Raw genomic sequence first — 24,277 nt, 5'->3', positions numbered from 1 at the left:
GAATAAAGCGTAGATGAGAAACACTAGAGCCACTCCATTTCTGGGGCTGTGAGGTGCATGTGTGACCTGTGTGCTGGGCTGAGACTTGAGAGAAGCAGGGAGGTGGCAGGTACCGCACGCAGCTGCAGGGAGTTGATGGCACATGTGAAGAAAAGACTCATCTCCTGCATTTCTCCTTCAGGACATGAATTCTCTCCACACCCTGCAGCAGCTGGTCCTTCTCCCTGGTCATGTGCAGTCGGTGCCTCAGTTCCTGCTCTCGCAGACCCAGGCTGGGCAACAAGGTAATAGCAGAGATCACTCGTTTAACACCAGCCCTTGACATGGGGGCAGTCGCGAGTACAATGCAAGAACCATGCCGTTCTCCTAGGACACTGGTCGCTCAGCAGCCGCACTCCACCACAGCCAGTGAAGTCACTGGGAGCAGGATCCGGTTCACTCTCATCTTCCTGCTGCTCCTGCTTGCCTGCCCTCTCACTTTCTGCCGGTCGGTTCCCCCACCCGGATGTGCCTGAAGCCACCCCCATGCAAAGCAGCTAGGAAGAACCAGCCAAAAATAAAACCCTGCCAAACTGAACCACCAGGTCTGATCCTCCTGCTCACTAGGCTTGTGCCCAGAGAGATGCTCCCACAGCTGTTTGCACGCTGCAATAGCTCCACCAAGGGGCTTCCCAGGGAAACCTCAGGCTTGCCTCTCAGCCATGTCTCTCCAGTTGCCATTGAAATTCAGAGCAGCCTCTGGTTGGGCTAGTCTGAAGCAGGATTACACTGAAAAACCCAGGAGTCTAATCCTTCTGCAGAACCCGCCTTGCCTGCATTGTATTAATATTGCAGCATTGCGTGGAAGAGCTGTCTTTGCTCTCTATAAATACGGCAGGGAAGTAAATACCAGAGAGGGAAAAGACTGATTTCCACTAAAGAACAATGTTAGTGGAAAAAGAAATGCAAACAGACTAGCCTGGAATAAATTGAGGGGGAAACTGAGAAGAAAGTTTTGCACCATCGCAGGAGCAGTGTTCCAGAACGGCTTAGCTTTAGGATGAAGCGGGCCAGTTTCTGAAAAGCGGGGTCGGATGTGGTAGCTTGTGATATCAAGGGCTGGATTTGATGATCCAGGAAATACCTTGTTGTCCTACACTCCTGTGTTTAGAGGGAATTGTTTTAAGGGAGTTTCTCAAACGATGAGAGGTCGGCACTCCCTGTGAGTTATGCTAATGTTGGTGCTGAACCTATAATCAAGCAAGCGCGGAGAGAGCTTCAGACCCCGCTTTCAGCCCCTCCTGCTTTCAGAAGGCCTCAAGGTCTCTCTGTATGGACACATTGCAGGATATGGGCCATAAAACATGCAACATTATAATAGCTCTGAATGAGCCTGGTAATGTAGTCACGTTGTCTGGAGACTCTAACCATCCCGGATGGTATTGATACTGTTGAGTGATGCATCAAAAAGGTTTTGATATACACTTAAGCATTTACCTATCAAATTAAGTGTCCCCAGCTGCTGAGGTGTGGCTAATCTATCATTAAAACCCTGGCTCTTGCTACCAATGTTCTCATCCGAAATGAGAAAAGCATCCTGCTGGAAAGACCTTCACTCCTGCCATGCAGACCCTCTGCCCGGTAGCCCTCCTCAGAGCCTGAACCTTGCAGTCCAGCAGCCCCAGGGCCAATCCTGAACCCCTCTTTCCCCCAAGACTCCCCAGTCATTGAAGCCCATCATTCCCAGAGCTGTACTCATACAGCACTTGGGTTTATACCTGGCACACATGTAGATGCAGACCTTGCAGGGCTCCTTCATGGTTTACATAGCACAGGAAATTCAGGTCCACCAACAAGAAGCAATGCCTGTACGCTGCTCCCTGCCTTTGTTTCTGCAACAGTCTTTACGGTCTTCGGGATCTGGTCACAGTCCTTGAGGGTGTCCAAGATTTGTTCTTCCCCTCTTCTTTTCCCTGCACGGCCTTGCCTTCTAGGTCTAGTCTCTTCTATAAGATGGCCGGTGAGACCCGTCTTTCTAAAGACCTCCAGCCCATTCATGAGGCAAGTTTTTTGGTCAACCACAGCCTCCCATCATATGTAGTTGAAGTCCAGACTTCAAAACCCGCTTTGCTCTAGCAGCAGCTAGCTTTTTGGACAAAGCATACTTACCTCTGACTAGAAAATCATCATGATTGAATGACTCTCTATTGTTAGTCCTGTAAGAAGGACTTCTTCTGACAGCACCTTTGTGCTTCATCTGAATCTGAAGGTCTTGTCCATCAAATAGAGGCAGAGAAAGAAAAAATTGGGTTCCAGCTTGACCTAGGTGCATGCAGAGAGCTCTTCATCTCAAATATATATATTTTTTAATCTACATTGATCTTTTCCTATGACCAGTCACAAAAACACCTGATATGAGGGACCATCAGCATGGCAAAATGGACCGTTATGATGCCCTAGCTGACCAGCTTCAAAAGATAGGCTACAGACTTTTACCCAGGGATCCCTGAAGCCAGCCCCTACTCCTTTCATTTGAGCAAGATACATTTCACAAAGACATTTGAGACTTGATTTTAAATAGTTCAAGAAATGGAGAAACCCTTGCAGCCTAAGAAAGTTGCTCCAATGAATAATTCTCTTCACTGTTAAAAGTGTGTACTTTATTTCTAGCTCAGATATGACATTCAGAACGACTCCAGTGTCAAAGGAAATCATTTTTTAAAGAGAAATATCAAGGTGAATAAATGCGATATGGCACATTCAGTTTAGAATAAAAGGATTGTTGAAATTTATTTTTGTTTAACAAAATTAATGTATTTTCTATAGGTTTCAGTTTGAAATCAATCCCAGGGATATAATTCTCTGTTGGGCTCCATAGAAATGATTTTAGAAAGGCTCCAAGCCCCCTCCAGAAAGGTTATAATTCTCTAATAAATTCTCTGGGTTTCAAAAGTAATGTCCCTAGAACTTTACTAAATTTTTGGCGAGCCATATCGCTTCGACCCTGGTTAAATCCTGTAGGATTTTTCCATCAGAGATATAGACATTCATCTGGCAATTTATCAGCTAAACAATTACATGGACCCCATAAATACCACTTTTTGTTAGTTTTATAGATTTTCCCCTTTCTTTCATCATTTTGGATTGTTTTATGTATTTGAGGAGAAATGCAATTTATTTGAAATACAGTAGAATAAAAAAGGAAAGAGTAAGGTAGCTTAAGATACACTTCATTAATGAAATTTATAACCTAAAGCTTCAGGGGGAATAACTATAGGATTTTGATTAAAAAAAACAATCTAATGGCTGCAAGTTGAAGTCTGTAAAGCTCATATTGGAAATAGGAAGCAAAATTGTAGTAGGGAATATAATTAACATTCAGAGAAGTATGATATATGCTCCTTTAGTCAGCACCCTTTAAATAAAAATGTGGTGGTTTTTTAAAAGCTCTGCTCTATTTCACCTCTGCTTTGGTGAGCTGGTTGCATGATTACTGGGTGAACTGTTTTACCTGTATTGTCATCATAATGGCTTTTTCTGGCTTTACAGCCTAGAAAAGGAGTCTCACTTCTGATTCACCAACTTGGATCCAACTAAATTGGCTATGACTGAAGGTCTGCTACATTCACACTAGAGCTACTCAAAACTTCCAGTCCAAACTTCGTTAGACAAAGCTGGCCTTTTGTCAAAGCCAAAGAATTCTGCAATTGTTTGAAATTCTCCATTTGGTCATCAAAAAAACCCAAAACGAAACAAAAAAGCCACTATACATTGTTTCAAAGTTTAATTTTATTTTTTTTCTCTGTTTTTTCCCTTGGCTACTGAAAACAACAGAAAGCTGTTCAGGATTTGATTTTCCTTCACCTTTTCTCCCCCTTTCCCTGCCCCAGCTTTGGTCGCTCGATAGCTTTTGAAGCAGATTTAAAAAAAAAAAAATTACCACGTGGGGAAAAAACAACTGAAAATGTGTGCACACGTGTGCTTACGTGATTGTCCTGCCTCTATTTGTAAATTATGTAGCATCCTGAATGTGCTGGAGGGTGTTTACACATCAAATATGATGATCATCTCCCTGCCCTACAGAGCTTCACAGAGGTGATTAATGGGCTATTTAACAGGCGGGGGACAGGAGATGTGAATAAGACAGGTGAGCAGTAATTGAGTCATGGTTTGCATATGCAATAACCCTTTCCCCTTCATCCCCTTCTGCCCAAGTGTTTGAACTGAAGACTTTCTGCACTAAAGCACAGACCTCAACCACTGCCTAGCCATGGTCGAGGAGTCAAGAACAGACAACTAGGACGAATCCAGAGCTGCCCACTCTGGAGCACCTCAGTAGGCTTGGGTGGGCAGGCTGTGTTCACTCCTGCCTTCCCTAGGACCCCCCCCCACACACACACTGACATGCTATGGATGGGCCATAAAGTTTCCCCATCCCCGCTGCACCCCATAAAGCATGCAGTGGATCCTCCCCTGTGGCTCCTGGTGATCTGGAGCCCAGCGGCTCTAAGCAGCGCAGCTCATTTTAGATGCTTACAGGGAGGCCCGTCTGATCTGGTCCATCTCTTTCTCTCTCATCAGCTCTGCAGCCAAGCCTTCTCTCCTACCAACAGCAGCAAAGCAGCCTCATCCTCTCGCAGCCTGGGCCCAGCCTCGCCTCGCAGGTAATTGCATCCCCACAACCTCAGCCAGGAGTAGAATTGAATTCACCCCACGGGCCACGTCACCAACTACCTGGGAGCCACAAATCCCCTTTTATGCCCTTCTCCCACTCCCAGCCCTTTCAAACTGTGCTGAAGCCTGGCATTACTCTGTTGCCCCTTTCCTCAGTGAGACCCTCTATTTCAAAAGCAACTACTAACTCCTCTTCCCCAAGATCCAAGGTGCTCACGGTGTGCCTGTGCAATCATGACTGCAGCCACTGCACCTGTGCTGGCCTCTGCTGCTCGTTCCCGTTGTGCCTTGTTGTCAGCCCTTCTTTTTCTTCACTGTTTTCTGCTGCCTGCCTCACCCAGGGGCAAAGCTGGGATCTTTACAATCCCCAAGGCATTTCCGGCCTGCATTGCCTTGGGCTGTGATGGTTGCTTGATTGCAAAAGTGGCTTTGGCTCATTCGTCCTTGTGGGTTCCAGGCACAGCAGTCTTCCACAGAGGGATTTCCATCTCACCTCCCCTGCTTCCCCTCATCCGAGGTCCCTAGGGTTTGGAAGGGAATTGGCTCCAATTGCCGTGTCAGATCCACCACAATATGGCTGTGGAGGAGCTCTGATTTCAGTGCCTGAACCTGCCCAGTGGGCCAAAAACTTCCGTAAGAATATGACAAACTCTCTAGGACTGCACTTCTCATGCCTCGCACAAATCAGTCACACATCAGTCAAGCAGAGCTGAGAGACCCTCTTCTTTTTCCATCCAGCCCTTTGCCTCTCACATGCACCTGTGAAGATCATCGTCCCCTCCACCAGCTTGCAGCCACCTCTGGTGGAGGAAGCAACAGCACATAACAGCATTAAGCAATGATGAGTGAAAGAGATGCAGACATTTGTTGAGGTTTTTTCTTATCATGCCTCTGTTGTTAACAGGCTGTGGGACGTTCGGGGCTCCCTGGGTCCTCAGTAGAAGCCCACCTGGACATGCCCCAGCACTTGCAGGTTGCAAAGCACTTGCCATCCTCAGCCGCATGCGAGGAACCTAGCGACCTGGAGGAGCTAGAAAAGTTTGCTAAGACTTTCAAGCAAAGGCGAATCAAGCTCGGGTTCACGCAGGTGAGGGTAACGAACAGAGGTCTCTTGGGGAAGGGCTTAGTATGAGATGGTTGAGGCTTGATACTGATGTTGAGGGGGAGAATTTGATACCGATGCACACACGAAAGGGAAGGGGAAGGGGTCAGCACAGATGTGGGGATGGTGAAAGGCATGGGTTTGAGATGGGCATGTTTCCTGGGAATACCACCTGCAGAGCACAGGGGGGAGCGGCTATAGAAAGGCCACAGCCTTTCTGAGGGTCAGTCTCCAGCTGTGGAAGAGACAGAGGGCTCTCAGGCAAGCGGGCTGAGGATCTGGAGGCATTGCCAATGGAGAAACGACCAAGCGTGAGCTGTGTGGCGGGTTCCTGCGTTGAGCCCCCCACCTCCGTGTGCCCGACCACCTCCCAGGCCCCGAGTGCCTCCCTGGGGCGTCTCGCGTCCGGCTGACCCCTTTCCTAGAGCACACTCGCTAGCCTGGGGGTAACGTGTGCTGCCACCACCCTGAGAAGGGACGGTCTCGGCCTCGTGTCCTCGGGGAAACACAGACCTAGTAGTCCTACGGGTACTCGACCCAGTACAGGCGCTTGGGGCACTTCCCCAAGTCGGGGGCCAAAAAGGCAGACCTGAGGGGTCTCTTAGGCATAATTTAGAGCCACCCCTCAATAAGTCTCCCACACCGGTCTCAAAGGAGAACTTTATTAATTACAGGGGGAAGGTGAAAATAGGGTACAAGATAGAGCAATATCATAGCAATCCCATCGAGCAAAACAGTCTGGCTGAGGTAGCCTTTTTGATCACGCATCTGAGTTACTGCCAGCTAGATATCTACCCAGATCTCGAGTAGCTTACTCACAAGCATCATCCCGAGGCTGTTGGAGATCCCCTCTGGAGACAGGCCGTTCCTCACTCATGAGTTATGGGGGACAGAGCCCGGTTCAGATGGTCAAGCTCCTCTCTAAGTCGGAGTCCCCCGCATGGCTGCTGCCCCCTCCTCCTGGGCAGTCTTAACTTATATAGCCCCTGTGACCTCATTCACCTGGTCCAATGGAGGCCAGCAAATGTTGGCTGTCGGCCAACCAATTTCAAATACATCACTAGTTGCCAGGCAGACTGCAGCCCACCAGGTAGATGCCCCTCACCCAGGTAGGTGATACCAGTCACGTAGGCAGAGGGAGCAGGTTTCCCCCTCCCTTGGGACTGTAGCCAGCTCAGGTGACCTAAAGAGAGAGGGTAAAGGTCCATCTCCTCTGCTGGGCCCACCTGAATCACATTGTCACCGAGCAGAGATTTTGGGGAAAAACAAAGGTGGCTTCCTGCCACAAGCTGATGCCAAGGGGGGAGGCTGTGAGTGGGTTTTCTCAGCTACTCTTTCAGTTCTGGCTGCCTTGGCAGGGTGACGTCGGACTGGCCATGGGGAAGCTGTACGGCAATGATTTCAGCCAGACCACCATTTCGCGCTTTGAGGCACTCAACCTGAGCTTTAAGAACATGTGCAAGCTCAAACCCCTGCTGGAGAAGTGGCTGAGCGATGCAGGTAGGCCACGCCATGCTGCTCTGGTATAATGGCCAGTGCAATCGGGGGCTGAATGGGGCCTCCGAAGATGAGAGCTAGAGCTGCAGCCACAGCTTGGGACAGTAGCACCACTTCTGTCCCCCGCGGCACAGTGGGAGACCTGAAACGCACTTGCTGGGGGTCACACTTGCTCTATTCCTGGTTCTGCCACTTACCAGGAAAGCTAGCTGGCTGCTCTGTGCTTCACTTGCTTCAGCTGCAACTATCTAGCCCTTTGGCAAAGTGCTCTGCGATATGTCAGTTTTAGGAGGAGCATGTCCTTTAGGATGTAAAGGGGGATCTCCGCTAGCGGCACACAGAAGTCTGCAGGGTGATAATCCCTCGGGGCTGCAAGCCGTTGGGGAACGTCATGGCCCGGTGTGCTTGACCAGCACCTTGCTCAGTCTGTGCACCGCAACACGAAGTGTTTCGGCAACGCGCGGTCTGATGCCAAGCTGGCGTGAAGCAGCACAGTTCCACTGTTGAAAACAGCTGAAAATTTGGCCCTCGAGGGAGCTTGTTGGGAGAGGGGATAAAAACCAAAACAAATATCTGTAATTCCAAGGGCAAAACCCTCGTGGACTCTCCCTTCTCCCCCTCTCCTCAGAATCTGCCCCGCTGGACTCCTCCATGAGCACCCCCAGCTCCTACCCCTTGGTGAGCGAGATGTTTGGGCGGAAAAGGAAGAAACGCACCAGCATCGAGACCAACATTCGCTCCACGCTGGAGAAGAGGTTTCAAGATGTGAGAGGAAAATCTTGGCGTGGGTTATGAACTGTATTCCCCAGCTGGAAATCCCTGCTGGCTCTTAGCTGCGCACCTGAGGCCTCCAAAAGGAGAAGGGAGGGAACCTGCTTTGGAAGGGAGAGGGGGTTTATTGCAGCTTGTAGTTGCATGGTATTTTAATTTTCCATGGGGAAAAAAATGACCTTTTGCTGAAAAATAGAAAGAGAATATTTCAGCTTGCACACACAGCTGCAGTGTCTCTGGGGTGCATTGGTCCATCTTCAGGAGATGGGTTTCCCTGGGCACGTCTACACATTCATTAATGTGTTATAGTTATTGCGCATTAAGTTTAGCACTTGGTTAACCAAGTACTCAATCAATGTGCAGTAACTCGCACCACTGCGCAGTAATGCTGGCACATGGGTTGTTAGTGATGCTTACTGCGCAGTAGTCTAATACTACTGCGCAGTAGCATATTAGCCTGGTTTTTCCCCAAAACACTTTTGCACAGTGTTATTAGGCTACTGCGCAGTTGGCGTCTCATGTAGACGCACCCCCGATCAGAATAGGTTCCCGCAGTGCACTGCTTTGTCCCCTCTGGCAGTCTTACAGCTGCCTTGTGACCTTGAAGGGGCTGGTCAAGTTGGGGAGCTCTGCCTCCAGCTGCATGCAAGACCATGGCAGCAATTCACAATTAGACTGTCTTGGTTCTCCAGCATTCAGATGCCCCAAAAAAGAAAAAAAAAACGATATTTTTGGTGGAAGGCAGGCACTTCTCACTTAGTCTGGTGGCTCAAACCCCATTTTTCATTGACAAATGTGTTCTGGTGGAACATTTTCCAACCAGCCCTCACTACTACCCTGGCCCAGTCCCATGTCTGATCCCGTTCGACTGATTCTCCCCCCTTGCTGGTGCTGCAACATCAGCTCGGCAAGGCTTTCTTTGTTAACCTAATGCCCTCTCTTAGCAGAACCCCAAGCCCAGCTCAGAGGAGATCTCCCTGATAGCAGAGCAGCTCTCCATGGAAAAGGAAGTGGTTCGGGTTTGGTTCTGTAACCGGCGCCAGAAGGAGAAGCGGATCAGCTGCCCAATGCCAACCCCCATTAAATCTCCCATCTACAACTCCAGACTGGTGAGATCCATTGGACCAAGGCATGGGGAGGGGGGTTCCCCGTTACTGTCTGTGAAGCAGGAAGTACCATAGAGTAGTAAGGAGATGGGTCTTCTTGCAGTGGAGATCATCTCTGAACTGTCCACAGTGCAGAGGGTGCCAGCACTGTGCAGTAGACTAGAAAAGGGAGCAAAGAACCTCACAGGTCACGGATGCCCATGGAACCAGTGGGCAGGGCTTCCTTCACTTTTAACCAAAAATACAGTGCTTCTCCCAGCGGGTGCTCCCTGGGGCATTGACCCAATTCGCTGGGCTGAGCACTGCCTGCTGAATCATCCCCTCCACTTCCTGCAGTGCAATATCTTCTCATCAGGGCTTCAATTTGGTACCAACACAAGGAAAACAGCGCCGTTCTCTGAGTCACCCCATCTCCTCCCATGCACGCCCCGAGGAAATGAGTAGGGAACTGGGTGGAGATGCTGTTAAGGCGGGTAGATTGAGCTGGTAGCCAGCACGCCAGCCTTGCACTGGTCACATAGCCTGGTCCTTCTCTGTGGAATATACACTTTTGTTCTCCTTTTCTTTGATTTTTAATCAAGCATCTCAGTGGGTGTAAATCAGCCTAGACTTATTCTCTGAGGGTCTGATCCCAAGCTTCGATCCCTTAATGTTGCACAGAAAAACTGTTAAATATTAGCGGAAGCTGGTTCTTGAAGGTGTGGACTGTCTCCACTCAGTAGGTTGACTCTTCTTCTTTCCTACGGCTGACTTGGAGCAACAATTATAAGTCCAGTTTAAGGTTAGTTAACCAGTCTAATGCTCTTGAGGAAAGGGAATGTACCTCTGCAATGTCACCATCACATTTGTATAGAGGGCAGGGTGTTGTTATGTGGTCCATAGTTTGATCAGGATTGCCACAGTCTGAAGCCTAGTGGTGTTGACTCTGGAGCCTAGTGATGGCCACTGTAATGTCAATGCTGGTCACCAGCTCACCTTAGGATATTTGAGATGAGGCAGTGAACTGCTCTGGGATACTGGGCTGAGTCTGGGATTCGGGACAAAACCTAAGTCCAATACTATCCCTTCTCCCCTTACCCTCCTGCAGAAAAAAGTGGTGAGAGTCAGAGGATTTACTGTCATGGAAGAAGAGAAAGGGCTGCATAGACGAAGGACATACTGGACTTGTTTTTACTAGGAAATAAGGCTGTAGTAGAGCACAACCCTGAAGAGTTGTATTATCTAATCTGGTGTTAAACATGACTTTGCAATCAGTTAAAATGGGGGGAAATCCTTTTTAACAATGACAGTTAGACCTAGATCAATCTACTGGGAAACATAGGGTTAAAAATGTCCAGCTCCCACCATCTCAAACCCAGCATGCAGCACACGGACCTCTGTCATGTTTTAATATGGTACTTAAATGACACTGCAGGGGCCTGCTCTCATCTCAATGGGCAATGGAGCATTAGGCTGCAAACTATAAAACAGGTTCAAGTGGCTCCTCTTTCTTTCTGCCCTGGTCCAAGAGAGCATTAAGGCCATGCTTAACTCAGCTGAATTCACTTGAGCAGGTGCTAAGGTCCTTTGCTAATTCTGGGAGCAAAAAGCCACATCCCTGAAACTACACGCACCTTTACAGACCGGTGTTGCAATCCCAAACTGGAGAGGTGGCTGTTCCTCCTCTGCGTGAACAAAGGTGCCAGGGGAGTGGTCTGCAGTCTCACTGCTTAACAAAAGTTGCCATCTTAACTGGGGTGCACTGAACATCAAAGGGCACCTGCCTGTTTTTCCACCCACGAGCATCAGGCAGGTGCTTGTCAAGGCAGGTCTGTAGCTTGCTGAGACTCTAATAGATGTGTTGAGTGTTTGGGGTGAACGCTGCTGCCGAAGCATCTGCAGACGTTCTTCCCATGAATAGTCTCTGAGATCATCATATGCTGCTGCTGTTTGTTGCCCAAAAGGCGTTTTTTTGTTGGCAAGAGTCACTGTGGACAGTGTCACCTCTATTCATGCAATGGGGTATGGATCCCTACAGCAGCGTGGGCATTGTGGGTAACAGCCTGCTGCTGGCTAACAGACTTGGCATAGTAGGAGCCTGGCTGCTGTATTGCAGGCACTGAGGGTTCATATGCTATAGGAGGGGAGGGTGTATCTGGGCATATTCATAAGGGATGCTTTCTGTCTTGAAATCAGGTGGTCTCCTGTTGGAGTGAGGTTTGGTGAAGTTTTCGCACAAAGGCCTTAGCTGTAGTACGATCTCATGAGCTATTCATCGTCCATTCTCAACAAGTTGCTGTGTGTACTTATTTAGATGTAAACAAATCAGAACCAGAGAGAAAGGCCTATTAGAAACCCAGACATCCCCTAATTAAAGAGGCAAAAAGACGAATTGGCAGCAAAATCAGCCAACAACAAGTTCTACAAAGAAGCAAAGTAAGAAGGGCTGCAAGGGAGGAGGCCAAGATCATACGAATAGTTTGAGTATCTCTGTTCATGTGAGTCCAACCTGAGGCCACTGGAAAGGCCCTGAGTGTCACAGGTCAGGGGCTCAACACCTTTGTAAATCTCGAGTCAAAACCGTGCATCTCCGTCTCTTTGCAGGTAAAATACAGTGAAACGGAGCCCCATTGCAGAAGAGTTTAATGGTGCAAAGTCTCATGTATCCACAGGCAGAAAAGTATGACTAGCATTGTCTAGTTACAGACGAGGGATAGCTCACCAGTTTTGGACTGCTCATTTCTTCTTGCTCTGCCAGGATCCTATGTGCTCAGAATCATTTACTATTTCAGGGGTGGGCACCCTGCACCATGGGTGCTGCAAGTGACATGGGCAGCAGATTAGGAAGGGCAGGGAGCAGAAAGCAGAGCAGCAGGTTGGGCAGGGAAAGGGAATAGGGGTGGCACTTGAGGAGGGAATGGGGCTAAAAAGGTTGCCCCCCTCCCCCGAACTAGTCAATGATCCAGCCATCTGGATACAACTGTTTAATATCGCTTATGACTTTCTTTGTTACAGATAAGACTCATACAGGACAGAGGAAAAACAAGAGCATGAACTGTGTTAAAATCCAGAACAAGAGGAATGATATGTTGTTATTCTAGATGCAATGGACTAGAACTAAAATATTAAACCTTGTTTTAGCGTGGACTGGTCCTGTGTGCATTAGCTGGTAGTTGAGGGCACTGACTTGTGACTCAGGAGCTATAGTTTGGTGTCCCTGCTCAGCCACTAATTCTCTGTAGTGAAGATGAGCAAATCACTTAATCTCACTGTGCCTCAGGGAGCTAATATACTTCCTTTCTGGATAACAGTGCTTGAGGATAACTTTATTAATGATCTCGAGGTGTCCAGACACAGCCGGGGTAGATGTCAGATGAGCACCATCACGGATTTTGCTGTTGCAGTTTGAAGCAAACGGATGGGATTTCGCAGGACCAGGGAATGTCTTTATAGCGCTTTGCATTCAAGCATTTTTGTTAAAAGGAAAAGCTAATTGGTCCTTGCTAGAGGTGTATGCAGCCTGTCACAGCCAGAGGCTGGGAGTCGCACTGATTAGGGGGTATTCTAGTTATGCCAGGAGAGGTGGTAAGAGTGCTTGTCCTCTAGAAAAAGGGCAGAACATTTCTCACGCTAAGTCAATTTAAAATAAACAAATCCTCCCCTAAGCTTTCCTCAGCCAGGCAAGCAATCACCCTAGTTAACACAGCAATGGCATATGCTCATGAACGAGGGGGGAGCTGCTCCCAGGGATGGCTGTTGGGAGAGGAGACACGGCTTGTGTATTTAGAAGTGCTCCACATACTGAGCACCCTGCCTTACAGACTGCAGATTGCACCCATTTGCGCTTGCACTATGGGAAGTGTGTGTGTGTGATACAACAGGATCAGGGCCTGCACATGTGCAATCCAGTGGCAAGGTGGGCTGTACCCTGTGTTACACAGGGAGTCATCCATATGAGTCTCAGCTCTACGTGGACGAGAGATCTGTATGGGGGCTTGCAGGATGCAAAGGGCTCCCCACGGGAAGAGGAAGGGAGCAGTGCTCCAGGATCTCTGTTCTTCCCAAGTCACTGATTGACTCAGTTTCTGTTCCCTTTCAGGTCTCTACCTCAGGGTCCCTGGGACCTCCCTCAGTCAACTCAGTCCACAGCACCATGCCAGGGGCAGGTAAGCCCAGCAGGTGGGAAGGTACCTCTCCCATTTCCTTCACGGGAACCACGCTCCCTTTCACTCTTTCCTCTGTCACTGCTGAGGACTTGGATTAGCTCCGAGAGCTGCCTGGGCTCCAGCACCCTCACGCCATATGAGATGGGCCATTGGTCTGGCCCTGACTGGTTGCTCAGTGTGGCCAAGTTCGAGGTCAAAGACAGCAAAGGGTAAAATCTGCATCCTCCCTCTGGCCAACCTGAGGACAGTCCCCTTGCTGGAATAGCTTTTCCTGTGAGATCCCAAGCAGATATTTATGGCTGACCGAGGCAGAATCCTGTAATCAAATGACCCTCATATTTGGGGGGTGTTGGCCCTGGATCTACAAGTCCAAGCCAATCCCTGTTGGTGTGATGTGCTCAAGAACAAGACTTATCTGCTCCAGCTTGGGGTTCGTTGCAATTCCTTCCTTGCCCGTTCTTTTACTTCCTTCGCTGTCTTCCCCTCTTGCCATTCTCTCATTCCCCTGCCCCATTTATGCCTCCTACGGTTACCATAAGGCTTTGGACTGGAAACACATGCTCTGGCCTGGGGGTCTGTGGAGGAGAACGCTGATGTTTCTGGGGCTGGCAGATCTCATGCTGAAGGAACCGTCTGCTCCAGCAGCCCTGCTCCATCATGGGGAGGATGCCCCCTAAGCCCCGCTTGGCTGGCTGGGCACAGCCCAGGGCCAGGGTGCCAGATTAAACATGCCTGCTGGTGCAGTGAGCAAGGAATGAGGAAAAGGAGAGAAGAGGGAGGGAGGAGAGAACTACCCCCAAGACACAAACCTCATTCTGGCCTCTCCTGTTGCGCAGTAACATCGTCGTGCTCCCCTGGAAACTCCAGCCGGCCCTCCTCACCTGGCACAGTGCTCCATGCCAGTAGCCCCAGTGCATCCCAGAGCCACTCCAAACCTGCGATGAATTCATCCAGTTTCAACTCTTCTGGGTAAGGCAACACGGAGCACCAGGTTCGCTCCCTGGTAATGTCCAGGCATGATGGGATCAGAGCCTGGAGAACATTCAGGGCTTAAATAGAGCACTGCAGCGCTGGAAACTGCAGCAAAACTCAAGCTAAGTGTTGCGGGGTGGTTTCCTTCTCATTCTGGGAAGTGGCTATTTACTGCTTCAAAAAGCTGCATTTGCTTTGAAATTTCATGGTAGTGAAAATTCCTAGAATCATAGAAAAGTAGGTTTGGAAGAGACCTCAGCAGTTCATGCAGTCCAGCCCCTCGCTCAGAGCAGGACCAGCCGCAGATATATCACCCCAGACAAGGGTTTGTCTAGCCAGGTCTTAAAAACTGCCAAGGATGGAGACTCTACTACCTGTCTGGGTAACTTGTTCCAGTGCTTTACTACCCTCCTAGTGAGCAACTGTTTCCTAATATCTAACCTAGACTTCCCTTGATGCAACTTGAGCCCATTGCTCCTTGTTCTGTCACCTGTCATCACTGTGAACAGTCCAGCTCCAATGAAGCTCATATGAATTACCTGAATTCAGCATGTAAAAGGATATAGAGTGTAGCCATGGTGCTTGCTTCTTCCTCCAGGGACAAGGACGCTTTGTTTTGCTGGGTTTCCTGGTTAGACTCCGTCCTTTAATTCCAGCTTCCCCCACCAGAGCCAACCCAGCACACACACAGGAATAATCCTGCAGCAGCAGGTAAAGCAGGGAGGAGGAATAATTTCCCCTGTCAAATCTAGCCCGGCCTCAGAGATCCCAGAAGCTCTGAGCCACCCGACAGATCCAAATCTCTAGTCGTTCTGCAGGGGATGTTTCATGCCGTGCCCACCTGTAGTTCCTCTATTGCTTCTACCAACCAGCGTGGCTCATAGCATCGGTGATGCCAAGGAACCAGGAAATAAACTAAGAGCAGCTGAGCGTTGCAGTGGCTGCTCTGCTTCCTCGGCTCCAGGGGATCGCGCCCTGATGCAGGCTGGCGAGCGAGATCAGTTCAGGCTGCAGGGGAAGGGGAAAACCGGGTTGTATCTGCATCTATTATGTTTTTCCTTTGTGCAGATCATGGTACCGATGGAATCAAACGACTTACCTCCACTGAGGCTGCTTCTCCATCCCACCGAAGGAGCTTTGAGGCCTGCCTGTGGACTGACTTCTCCAGAAGCAGTGATCTATGCAAGATTTGGCATTACAGTGCCTTCGAAGTGCAGCCGAACGAAGGTCTCATTCATGGGAGTCCAGAATTGCCGAACTGTTAAGAGACTCGAACTGTGGATGAACCTCCCGTGGGGACCTGGACACCAGCGGTGAAATGTAACGCACTTCCAGGCATTAATTAAGAAAAGGCCCCTTGCTTTGCTCTGTCAGCACCAACACTGTCCACTGCCTGCAAATATCTACAGTAGCTTGGTACTGCCGACAGTAGTTCATCAGAGTTGCCATATCGTGACCACCCCTCTGCATACTCACTGCAGAGCACTGGGGTCCCTGATGCCAATCTGCCACACACATGCACACACACTACCCCAAAACCCCTGAACTGAGCCTAGGTCACCAAATTCATTTCACCAAAGACCTCTGTCTAGATGTGAGCTGTGGTGTCCTCACTGGCACTGTGCTGTACCGGCGCATCAATCCCTGTTTGCTTTGAATAACGCCCCCGCTCTGCTAATGTTTTGCTCTGCCTGTTTTGCACTGTAGAGCCAAGTGCCTCTCTCTCTTTTCCTTTAAAACAAAAAGCATATATCCCCTTTTAAAGGATGGTGTCCTTGTCACAGCTCAGACTTTATCTCACTGCTCTTTTAGCGACTGTTGCTTTTAAAAACCACAGGTGAACTCAGGCTCTGAGGCTACTCGGTCTCCTCTACAGCACAGCAATGCCCTGCCTGTATTTAAGCAAAACCTCATCATTAATCTGCTTTACAAAGCAATGCTGCAGGTCAGGGATAAACCTCAGGATTAACCCCCTCTGTGCCAGGATGCTGCAGTCCCTTTGCCCTGGGGAATGGGTCTCACTGCAGGCCCATCTCATCCTTCCAGACTATCGGGTTTCCACTTAGCCCATCTCCCTGCAGCCTGTATTGTTCCTGCCTGGACACCTTTACTTAGAGAACAGCTGACAGAGGCACTTACTCAGGCCAAATTTCCAAGATGGCTCAGTACCTTACATTGGCAAGATCTGTCCCTTATCCAGGGCGTGACTGGGAGCTGAGACCTTTTGAAGACCTAGCTCTCACTATGAGTGCCCCAGGGCTACAAATCCAGCCATGGGACCCTTATGACCTTGGTATCACATAGAGGAGAGCTTTCTTGAAGGGCAATGTGCAACAAAACTCTGAATTTTTACTGTAGAAAAGCCCCGGGGATTTATTTATTTTTTTTACAGGGAAGATTCCTTCCCTCCTGTACCTCAGGATGAGTTTTTTGAACATTAAAAATTCAGATTGTCTTCACCCTGCAAGAATGCACAGATATTTGGGAGGAACAGAGAGGAGAGCCACCACTGACAGTATGGGAGTGAAACCAGATCACTGCAATGAGTTTAGGGCCACCCAGGCTATAGTATCTGATTGCCGGCATTATGCAGGCCCAGGAACTTTCTGCATCAAGGCGAGATCTGGTGATTGAGCTAAAAAAATATTTTCTAGGGAAAGGCCTCCAGGCATCCCTAACAGATGTTGTTTCAGATACTCCCCCTGGCATCAGGTAGTAGTTTACAGGCAGGTGTCCTCAGTCATTCCACTCTAAAACTCTGAAGTATGGGTCCATTTTGCAAAGGTCCCTTCCTACTCAGCCGGTCAATTCCCTCCGTGTGATTCCCCATTGCCCTGCAGTCTGTGTGCAGTATTTGTGGCAGCCGGTGCAACGCACAGCCAGGCTGACTGTGTGGCATTTACAAGGGACTGCCCAGGGAGTCCCACCCTGTGTACGTGAGAGTAGTGTCTTCTTCCTCTGATGACAAAAATAACGCTGTCAACGCCACGACAGAACGGGACTCTGCTCTGGCTCATGCATCACCCACAGAAACACTCAAGCAGGTTTCCATTACTGCGCTGCTTTGCAATGCCACAAAAGATGCAGGGGAATAACTGAGGGCAGAATTACGCCCTGCTCATAAAGGGTGAGTTCGATGGAAAGCAGCCTGCCCTTCACATCGGCGGGCTGGGTGCATACAGCTTGGAGTGACAGCAGATGGGACAGGCCAACTCCACCTCTGCTTTCAGTGGAGGGAGTGTCTGGGTGGAAGTGAGAGCACAGGTTGGTTTATATATATATATATATTTTTTTTTATTTTTTTTTTTCCACATCTTTTAACTTAAATGTATTTGATGTTGAACTCAGAGCAGTGGAGCCAACACAGCTCACTAGCAGGCCACCTGCAGACATCTTTCATGCAGAAGCACAGTGTAGGGAACCAGGTTTACGTTAATCTAATTCATAGTGTGCAGCTAATCAAACTGCTCATGGACAGCCCTAGGGCTCTTGCCAGGATGCTCACAAACTGAGGAGCTGCTTCGTTAGACCTTGCCGTGCACTGTCAAAGCGGTAGGGAAAGAATTCACCTGCATTTTAGTGATGGTTTTAGCTTGTTTGAACTCTTCCCTTTCCCTGACTGTTTGTATTAAACAAAGACTGCAAATGCAACCTGGGCTCTGAATGGCTTATGTCTATTGATTCGGATGCAGCAGAAGTCAAGCAGATTTGAGACAGACTCAAGAAAACCTGGAGGGGTTAATCAAAATTTGCCAAACACATTCAGTGTCTGTGTGACTCATAGTATAATGAAAGGCAACAACAAGATTTTCTTGCAGCTGAGGCCAGTTGACCTACAGGTACTTTTAATCACGTGGCCAAAATCAGGTTAATTCAAATGAGGTAACAGCAGTGTTATTTTCTGCGTCCTTGCAGTGGGTTTGGCACTGTCCCATCTTTTCCAGACACTGTCTCTGCTCTTGAGAGAGGGGGAATCAGGGGAGAAAAGCAGCAATGTCTTCCCCAAACTCCTTCCCGAAGCTAAAGGGTGTGATAGGCAGGAAATACTGAGCGCTTCTATGGAAGACAAAGACCTTCTGTGGAGTTTAGTAGGATGCTCTAGTATCACTTGCTATGCTGGCTGGATGACTGGGTACCTTGGCACCTTGACATCAAAAGCATGTGGCCTCACCTGATGCCCTCACAAAGTCATTTGAGGAGAATACTCTGGGAAAAGTGAATTCTGGTTGGAAGGGAAATGGCATTGTAGCAGGGACACGCAGCAATGAGCTACCTGTACACCCTATTCCAGCAATAAACAGACACAACTATCACTAAGTTCATGTCCATGTCATTATTCCAAATCTGTTACATACCTACATTAACCCAGTGGTGAGTATAGCAGGACATCAGGTAACAGGCACAGCTAAGGAGGCTTTGTGCTGTCCTCAGCATCCGCAGAAAGCATCTAACTACATTCTCATCCCAGGTCCGCCACAACCGGGCGCAGGACTCTGGGCATGTGGCTGCGTTTGTTAGCAAAGAGGAGCAATACCGAAACACCTGGACGCAAGGAGAGAGTGAACTGATCCTCCAAAACAGAGCATAAATCTCCTTTCAGTGTCTGCAGGACACATGCAATCTGCTAAGCCCATGTGACTGTGTCTGCCCAAGAGCTGGCACCAGATTAATTAACCCTGTTTCAATGGCAAATTTAGTTAATCTGGTGTGAGTTCTGTGTATCAACAAGATCTTAGGAAAACCCTTCCTATCCCTGGGGAGCCAAGCCTCCCCAGGAGTCCCTAGGCGCTGGAAGAGGTGGTGCTGCAGGCGGGTCTGCCCACAGCCACGCGTGGGTGCGATCCAGCACAGGGCAGGGGAGCTTCTGTGCAGATCCCGGGTGAGGATCAGCCGTCCTCTGGGTTCAGAGGTCCTCCCACAGCTGGAGCAAGGCTCTGCCTCCCAAAGTGAGTCAGAGGAGGGGTCCCACAATGGGGGCTGCTGCCCTGCCCCTTGCACAGCTCTTGCACGCCTTTGGATGGTGGAAGTTTGCTGGGGCGGTGAGCAGCCTCCTGGGTACAGTATCGTGACCCCTTTACGAGGACAGCAGGCTCTGAGGTGCTGGTGCGGGTTTTGCCCGGTGGCCGCCTGGCTTGTGGCCCTTTGCTTTTGGAGGGCCTTGGAGGCAGCATTGCAGCTCAACCTTCATCTGAACCAGGCCCCGTGGGAGGGTATTTGGGCAGGCGGCCTTCCCGGGCTTCCCATATAGCCGCACTCTGCAGGACACGGCTGTTCAGCAAACAGGGCACAGCCCAAGACTGCTGCTGCCCCCAAGCCCAGGTCTCACGGACAGTCGGGGGGCCGGGGCACGGGCTGGGGGTCCAGACTGCCTTGTGGCTGGAAGCCTCTGAGCCCCCTCTTCTCTGCACCCCCTTGGCTGGGCTCACACAGGAGTAGGGACCCCGGAGCAGTCCCTGCTGGGCAGCTGGAGAAGACTGGTCCCTGCAGCCCGGCGGGACATGCCACGCGCCTTCACTCTCTCCAGGCAGCTCCTGCGGCCAGAAGCAGAGGCAGACCTCCCGGCCTCAAGCCAGATGTCGCCAGACTTGAGCACGGGCAGTTGGAACAAGTATCTGCATGTATGTGTGCTGGCATGAGTGTGCCCATGTGTGCAGGGAGAACCCCTAGGAGCGTGTCCGCCTTTCTGCTCTCCCATGGTCTCATCTGACTCGGGCCCTGGGGGTACCCTGGCCTAGGGAGCATGCTGTAACAGGCACCCTTCCTCTCCCTATGCTGGGACCTGGGTATGTGCTACAGAGACAGCTCAGGCTAGGCAGGGCTGAGAGATGCGGAGCTGTGCAGGGAAAGCTAGTTCTTGGAGTTGTATCCAGAGAAGGTTACTGGGTTTTTTGGAGATGCAGCATAGTCTATTGTTGCTGTAAGAGAGTAAAATAATATGTTGTCTTGGATTCACTGGTGACTGTGCAGGTCAGGGTAAGGGTCTCCCCAAGCCACACCATCCCTGATCTGGACTTACAGAGCTGGTAGCAGAGATCTGGAAAAATCAGGGATCAGTCAGCAACAGCCCTGACGTATCCCAGTTACTGCTGCCTCCCCCAGCCCCTGAACCCTTGTAGGAAGTGGGGAGGGGTGGTTCTGCCTGTGCCTAATTAACAACCTGGCCTCTCATCACTGGGAGAAGAAGTCTGGGGTTTCCCCCAAATCGGCAGCACGAAGAGGTTAGCAGAGGGAATGTGTGATCCTTGCAGGCAATGACAGTGTTAAATCTTGCTGTCAGCTCTGCTTCCCTGCTAATAGTGCTCCCTCTGGGGGTTGTGAGCAATCCCCTAACTAGTACTTGGTGGGGTGTTGCACGCGTCAGGGGGGTGCTGGCTTGCTGGGTTAAAGTTAGTATGGTCGTAGGCTAGCTTGTTTGGCTGCTCCATGTGGGATTCCTTCTTACTGGGGTGCACATGGGGGGCCTTGTCATGGCAGTGAGAGTGAAGGCTGGTGGTGCTGAGGACAGAGGTTTGATGCGACTGGGATGCCAGGGTTGTTTGGCCGCATCTCGGAGCTTATAAACAGTTTGGGAATTGAAACTGGTGGTGGGTTGTAGGTTGCTGAGAGAAGTGTGGGTGTTTTGGCCTTTAGCTTATGAAATATGGAATACTATTGCAGCTGCGCTTCTTCCTGCCCCCTCCTTATTGTATTAAACCCCGCTGTCTCCCCTCACTCTCCTGTTTGGTTTGTCACCTTCTCCCCCTTTGCCTTTTCCTTGCCCTCAGCTCCTGCCTCTTTGTCCTTCCTGGAGTTTCAGCCCAATTTCAACTCTCCCCTCTTTCAGTTTTGCTTGCGCTTGCCTCCTCTTCCCTCTCATTCCCTCCTCCTGCTGTGCTCCCCTACTGCTCTGGCATTGTCACCACACCTGTGCTTGCCTGCTCAAGTGTGCTTATGGAGTAGCTGTACTGAAACTTGCAGTGGTTCAAAAAAGGCTAAAAAAAAATGTTGTTCTTTTCTTCCCCTTTTTTGTAAGCTAGTCATTTTACACCATAGTAAGCAAATATGTTTAGGTGTTTTCCGGAGGGTTTTTTTTTTTTTGTACTTAGCCAGTAATTGCTTTGATTTCATAAATTCTTTGATTTGACAGTGCTATCCTCAACTTTTGTGAACCTCTTCCACGGGCTCGTACATCTCATTCTCTGTTTTAAAAAAAAAATGCACTGCTGCTTTCAAAAGCCATATAGTCACCCATGGAAATCCACCCTGCTACTGAAAGGTATGTAGCACCTTTTAATGGATTACACTATGATTGTAGGTCACACAAGCAGGATCACTGTTGCCTGAGAGAGCAGGCTTGGGCTTGTGTTGCTGCATCGCTCCATCTCTCTCTTCTTTTAGAGCCAGTCAGTGGTTACCCTGATTTCTTAAGCTGTGTGCCTCATATACATATATATAAATCTAAATTTATATATCTCTGGATATCTCTATACATCTCTATCTATCTGTATTTCTATCTCTATATATCTCCATCCCCAGATATCACCATCTCTATATATCTCTGTCTGTATCTCTATATATCTCTTATCTTTGTATAACTTGATCTGTATATCTCTAGGTCTGTAGAGCTCTATCTCTGTATATCTCCATCTCGGTATATCTCCAATTCTAAATAACTCCAGCTCCAAATATCTCTGGATATGTATATGTGCACCTCCATACATTTGCACCACTATATATATATTCATCTCTAAATATCTCCAGGTCTAAATGTCTCCAGCTCTGTATATGTCTGGCTCGGTATATTTGCATCTCCGTATAGCTCCAGCACTCTATATCCTTGGCTCTGTATATATGCACTCCCACATACCTCCAATTTCTAAAGATCTCCGGCTCTATTAATCTAAAGTTTTCAATATTTTCAGCACTAAATATGTCTGTTTCTGTATATCCTTAGCTCTAAATATCTCCAGCTTTGTATCTCTCCAGCTCTAAATATTTCTGGCTCTGTATATCTCCATCAACAGGGGGTCGGACTTGGTGATCTACTCAGGTCCCTTCTGACCCTAGAAACTATGAAATTATAGTAGTAGTAGTCCAGATCTCAGCCATGAACTTCATTTGAGCTGCTTCTACTTGCAGCTGCTGGGATCTGGCCACAAGTTGTTAGAACTGGCTTCTCCCTCTCTTCTTTCCCTCTGACTCTTGAGTAAGGCAGAGGAGAAGCTGACTTTGTATGTCTGGGAAAAGGCTTCCCTGAGAATTAGAGCGGACAAACAGGGCTATAGCATACAAAGGGGACACTATACTGTGGCATGGTTTAATCACCGGATTCTCTCAGGAATAACAAATGGTCGACACTGGCCTAGGAAACAACACTCCAACTGTTTAAAAACAACTGCGCTACAACAGCAACTGTATTTAAGCATTGCATGACCAACTGCAGAGACTGAACTTGAAGCACTTGCTACCTGCTTGGGCTGCCTGCTGCCAGTAGTCTTTAGCTGCATGGGTTTTTTTGTCGTACCGAGCCCTAGACCTGAATATAAGGTCCAAGTTATGTACTTTTTTCCTGAATATGGTGCAGCAGTCTCCGGCCCCTCCAATGCAGGATTAGTGCATGAGTATTTAAAGGATGTAGCCCTTCAGTTTGAACAAGTTGTAATAAAAAAAAATGGTAAACTGACCCATAGCAGCTAAAGTCCTACAGAATAGTATGGCCTTACCTTGAGACCATACTGAAAATAGCACAGCATATTTTAGAAAGAGAAATCCGTTCTAGGACTTCTAAAAATTGATTTACTGTCTTTTTTTCTGCCCACATGCATTCTCTTAAAGGGACACCATAAAGTGTTTCAAACCTAATTTTTAGGATGGGCATTAAAATTTCCCGGCAAAAATCTGACCCCAATAGAAGTATTTTCATACCTTTATAACACTTGAGACAAGAAATCAGATTTTGTTTGCATTTAAATATCCTTCTGGTAAGGGTTTTGCAACTTGAATAGTGCTGCACTGTGCGAGGGTACAGTAATCCGAGTGCAACTAATTCACCAGTCGGGGCTAGGGAGCTGCAAAGGTGAATAAATGGCATCTGTATGGAGAAGCCATGGTCATTAACTTCCCTGAGTGGGAACTGAACTCCAACATCATCGGGGCACTTTTTGGCAATCCCACCCCTAATATATTTTTTAGTAATGTGGCTGATTTTTATTACAAAGTTTTTAATAGATGACTTGGATTCTGACTGCTTCTCTTTATACTATATTAAAATGGCAGCTGGAACATTGAAAGGCATGGTCCTTCCTGTGGGTCATCCGTGTTTTGAGAAATGAATACACTTGATATGGATGAGTTATGAGCTGAATCTTACTAAACGCTTGAGGGCCTTCTCTTCCCATTCAGCTCTGCTGGAAGTGGAGGAAGCTCGGAAGTGGACGGAGCAGTTCTTTCTCACACTTTTATTTTATCATACTTAGTCCTGCCCAACTGATACACAGTTATAAACCCCCAAGGACAGCCAACTGACCTTTATCCATATACAACAACTTTGTTATTTTATGCATAATTAAGTTAGATAGCATATTTAAGTGATTTACCTAATTCATGTCTATTGGCTTCATGTAAACAAGTGAGCCAGTCCAGCTTGAGTAGCTGGTGGCTATTTGCAGACAAATTCCCATTCTACCCTCAAAATACTCTTATCTGAGAAGGGAGCCTGCAGGACAGCTAGTTGGAATTTTTTTAAGCAGAAAATTGTGGGGGGCGGGGGGGTTAAGCATAAAACATTAATTTTGCAGTTTTGCTGGAGAAACAAAACCACCTGCTTGAAAATCAGAAAAATTGTTGGTTTTCCATTTCTACCTGAACAGACCAGTCATGTTTGAAGGAAGCAAAGAATTTCCAGGGAAGGTTTTTTTTGTTCGGTCGCAAACCAAATTTTCCATTTGGAAAACAGATGTCTTTTGATAGAACCACTTGACCCTGCCCTGCTCCGCCCAGGATGTTTGTACCCTTGCATGCCACACAGCCAGCTCTGGAGGGCAGGGGTGGGG

At 48.6% G+C, this 24,277-nt stretch overlaps 1 protein-coding gene across 2 annotated transcripts in view; it reads left to right on the top strand.

The window, feature by feature from the left end:
* POU2F3 (POU class 2 homeobox 3) overlaps positions 1-17,568 on the top strand; it is a 53,382-nt gene extending 35,814 nt beyond the window's left edge. For both annotated transcript variants that reach the window (XM_090027146.1, XM_090027145.1), the window contains 9 exons: positions 182-284; positions 4,561-4,643; positions 5,558-5,740; positions 7,114-7,255; positions 7,881-8,017; positions 8,971-9,132; positions 13,208-13,274; positions 14,111-14,243; positions 15,315-17,568. In XM_090027146.1, coding sequence (XP_089883272.1) covers positions 182-284; positions 4,561-4,643; positions 5,558-5,740; positions 7,114-7,255; positions 7,881-8,017; positions 8,971-9,132; positions 13,208-13,274; positions 14,111-14,243; positions 15,315-15,354 — 1,050 coding nt within the window. In that variant the 3' untranslated portion in view covers positions 15,355-17,568. The remainder of the gene's footprint in view (positions 1-181; positions 285-4,560; positions 4,644-5,557; positions 5,741-7,113; positions 7,256-7,880; positions 8,018-8,970; positions 9,133-13,207; positions 13,275-14,110; positions 14,244-15,314) is intronic.
* The last annotated feature ends 6,709 nt before the right edge of the window (positions 17,569-24,277 follow it).

This window comes from Crocodylus siamensis, chromosome 14 (genome assembly GCF_052110815.1).
Source record: "Crocodylus siamensis isolate JL-2025a chromosome 14, ASM5211081v1, whole genome shotgun sequence".
In the NCBI taxonomy this organism is placed as follows: domain Eukaryota; kingdom Metazoa; phylum Chordata; order Crocodylia; family Crocodylidae; genus Crocodylus; species Crocodylus siamensis.
This window is presented reverse-complemented; position numbering and strand designations above follow the sequence as displayed.